A 2,892-nucleotide genomic window follows, 5' to 3' on the forward strand; every position below is an offset into this window, starting at 1 on the left:
ATCCATTGGGACAGCGGAGAGTTCACTTTGGTTGTCTTTTTTGGCCCAAATAGATCCATAGCTAAGTAAGTGTTATGGGAGAATCCTAAACACCTCCATGTGACTGAAGATAGACTAAACCACTTACAATAAATAAGAGCTAAGTGAACTGTCAGGAGTGTAGCTGACGGTGTTAGTTCAACTGTGTTGGTTTACCATGATAGTTTGACATCATCATCATCATCATCGTTTAACGTCCACTTTCCATGCTAGCATGGGTTGGACGATTTGACTGAGGACTGGTGAAACTCGATGGCTACACCAGGCTCCAATCTCATCTGGCAGAGTTTCTACAGCTGGATGCCCTTCCTAACGCCAACATATGTTGGTTTAACATTTGAATTTTGAACATTGAATACGGGGTAGCGTACCTACATTTGAGTTGTATGGAGTGCATTCTGTGTTAATATATATTTCTGTGATAGGTTATTTGTAAGATAACCACAACCAATTATTTCTTTGTGTAAAACCATTTTACACCAGACATGTGTATGTGCACGTCATAACAACAAGAGTCTTACATACATGCATAAGCTGTACTTCATGTTCATCTATGGTTATAAAGAAACCCACTGCCTGGCACCTTGGGCAAGTGTCTTCTCTACTATAGGCACACACAGACACACACATATGTGACAGTGTATCAGTATACATATACGTCACATCTATATTTATGTATACATAATATATATTTAAATACATGTGTTTGTGTGTGTGTGTGCATGCTATATATGGTGTAATCTATCAGAGTAATTTTTCCATATTTATTGTTGTTGTTGTTGCTGCTGTTGTTTTTGTTTGCCATCTTCAAATTTTTTGTTTCCCCTCAGGATTCTTCTGAGTTGCACTCAGCCAAGGCCCTGAGTACACTCGACGAGTACGAAGAATATTTGGATAAAGTCTTAGATACAGAAAATAACTCAATATGTAGCTCTCAGGTTTGTAAAAAAATTAAAAAAATACAAAGATAAATAATAATGAATAAATATGAATAACAAAATATTAATCTCTACCCCAAATGGTTCTGCTCTATTCTCCACAGTAACAATAGTAATAATATTATTACTAATAATATTAATAACAACAGCAACTGTAATCCCAGCCTGTTCCTGGTTTTAATTTTATTAATCATCGCAGCGGATGATCCAAGGAGAAGCAACTCTGTCCAACTTGCTACTTCACCAGAAACAATACATAGAAGAAATTCAATCACACTGAAAGACTATGCTCCAGCATGGCCTCATCCTACAAATGAATCCAATAAAACAAAATAAAAACATACAATTGAATAAGTTGGGATCAGCCAGAAAGAATACAGAGGAACATTTATTTGTAATCACTACAATTGTTTCTGCACAACGTAGTTCTCCACGTTCACAGGTATTTGGTTATGTAACTGTTTCCCTGCATTATGATATCCATTCACACATTACAGAAGCTCCAGTGCAAACCTGACAGTAGGTACAATACTACTGTTGGAAGGCACTGGGTGAAATCTGAAGGTGGATGAGCTTTATACTGTACTCTATTGGTTCATAATGAAATATAACCCAACTATATATATATATATATATATATATATATATATATATATGTATGTATGTATTATCATTATAATGCTGGCATGGATTGGATGCTTTGACAGGAGCCAGCAGGGCTAGGAGCCTCCTCCCGGCTGCAATTACATGGAGCCATTACCAGTGCTTTTTTATGTGGCACCAGCAACAGCAGGGTCTCCAAGTATCTTGCAAGACAAAACCCTCCTCAGGTGGATGTGAAGAATAGCATTGAAGTGGGGGATGGGGGATGGTGGGAGTGGCTTTGTCCCAGTTGATGTAAAAATCAGACAAGGATATGCATGTTACTGCAGGGTAGATTGGTGGGATTTACCCTCAGCTGGTAGTGGTGGCAGTGGGAGAAAACCTTCTGTAGTGACTACAGTGTTGATGGTACTGTCCCACATTTAGGCCCCAGGGTGGTAGAGAATAGATAATAACAACATAGCTTCTTACTTATACATTGGTTTTTTTTTTTACCTTTGTTGTTGTTGTTGTTTGATTTTGTTTGTTTTCCTTTCAACATTTGAATTGGATTTTAATTTTTATTTTCTCTTTTTTTTTGCAACAATTTTATGATCTTTGTGTTTATTTATTTATTAATTTTGTTGATGAGAATGCTTCATTAGCAGTTTTGTGTTGTTGTTTGTTTCACCTTATTCAACAAATTGTGTCGGATTGTCGGCGTGTTGCAACATCTTGCTACTTATATGTGTGTGTGCGTGTGTGTGTGTGTTTGTGTAAATATAATATACATATATATGTGTACATTGTTTACATTTGATGGAGATATTTGTCCTCATCTTGTTTGTTGACAAATATCTGTCAAATTTAAATAATGTACATAATTCTTCATCTCTTAAATATAGAACTGTATTATATACATATGTGTGTGGATATTTACATAAATACACATGTGTGCGTTTATTTGTATAAATATAACATACATATATATATATATATAGATATATATGTGTGTGTGCGCACATTTATGCATGTAAAGATAATATAGGTATGTGTGTAAATAATACTATACATCATCATCATCATCATGTATATGTATATGTATATATATATATATATATAAATTTAATGAATGGAGAAAAACGCATATGTTAACTGCATACTTTTAGTATGCAGTTAACATATGCGTTTTACTCCATTCATTAAATTTATATATACTCAAGTACCCAAAATAACAGGAAGTTTCTACCTTATAAACAGGAGTTACACCACTGTCATTTTGTGATCTTTGCTACCCTGGTATCTATTAACCAATTTATTTTGTCCAAATTAT

General features: G+C 34.7%; 1 protein-coding gene across 2 annotated transcripts in view; it reads left to right on the forward strand.

Annotated features, from left to right (window-relative positions):
- Positions 1-2,603, forward strand: part of LOC106883219 (uncharacterized) — a 14,141-nt gene extending 11,538 nt beyond the window's left edge. Inside the window, exon 3 of one of the 2 annotated variants that reach the window (XM_052978303.1) lies at positions 870-2,603. In XM_052978303.1, the coding sequence (XP_052834263.1) occupies positions 870-1,010 (141 nt within the window). In that variant the 3' untranslated portion in view covers positions 1,011-2,603. The remainder of the gene's footprint in view (positions 1-869) is intronic. The other variant, XM_014934141.2, reaches the window with a different exon arrangement.
- Positions 2,604-2,892: the final 289 nt, after the last annotated feature.

This window comes from Octopus bimaculoides, unplaced genomic scaffold (genome assembly GCF_001194135.2).
Source record: "Octopus bimaculoides isolate UCB-OBI-ISO-001 unplaced genomic scaffold, ASM119413v2 Scaffold_276618, whole genome shotgun sequence".
NCBI classification, from domain to species: Eukaryota; Metazoa; Mollusca; class Cephalopoda; order Octopoda; family Octopodidae; genus Octopus; species Octopus bimaculoides.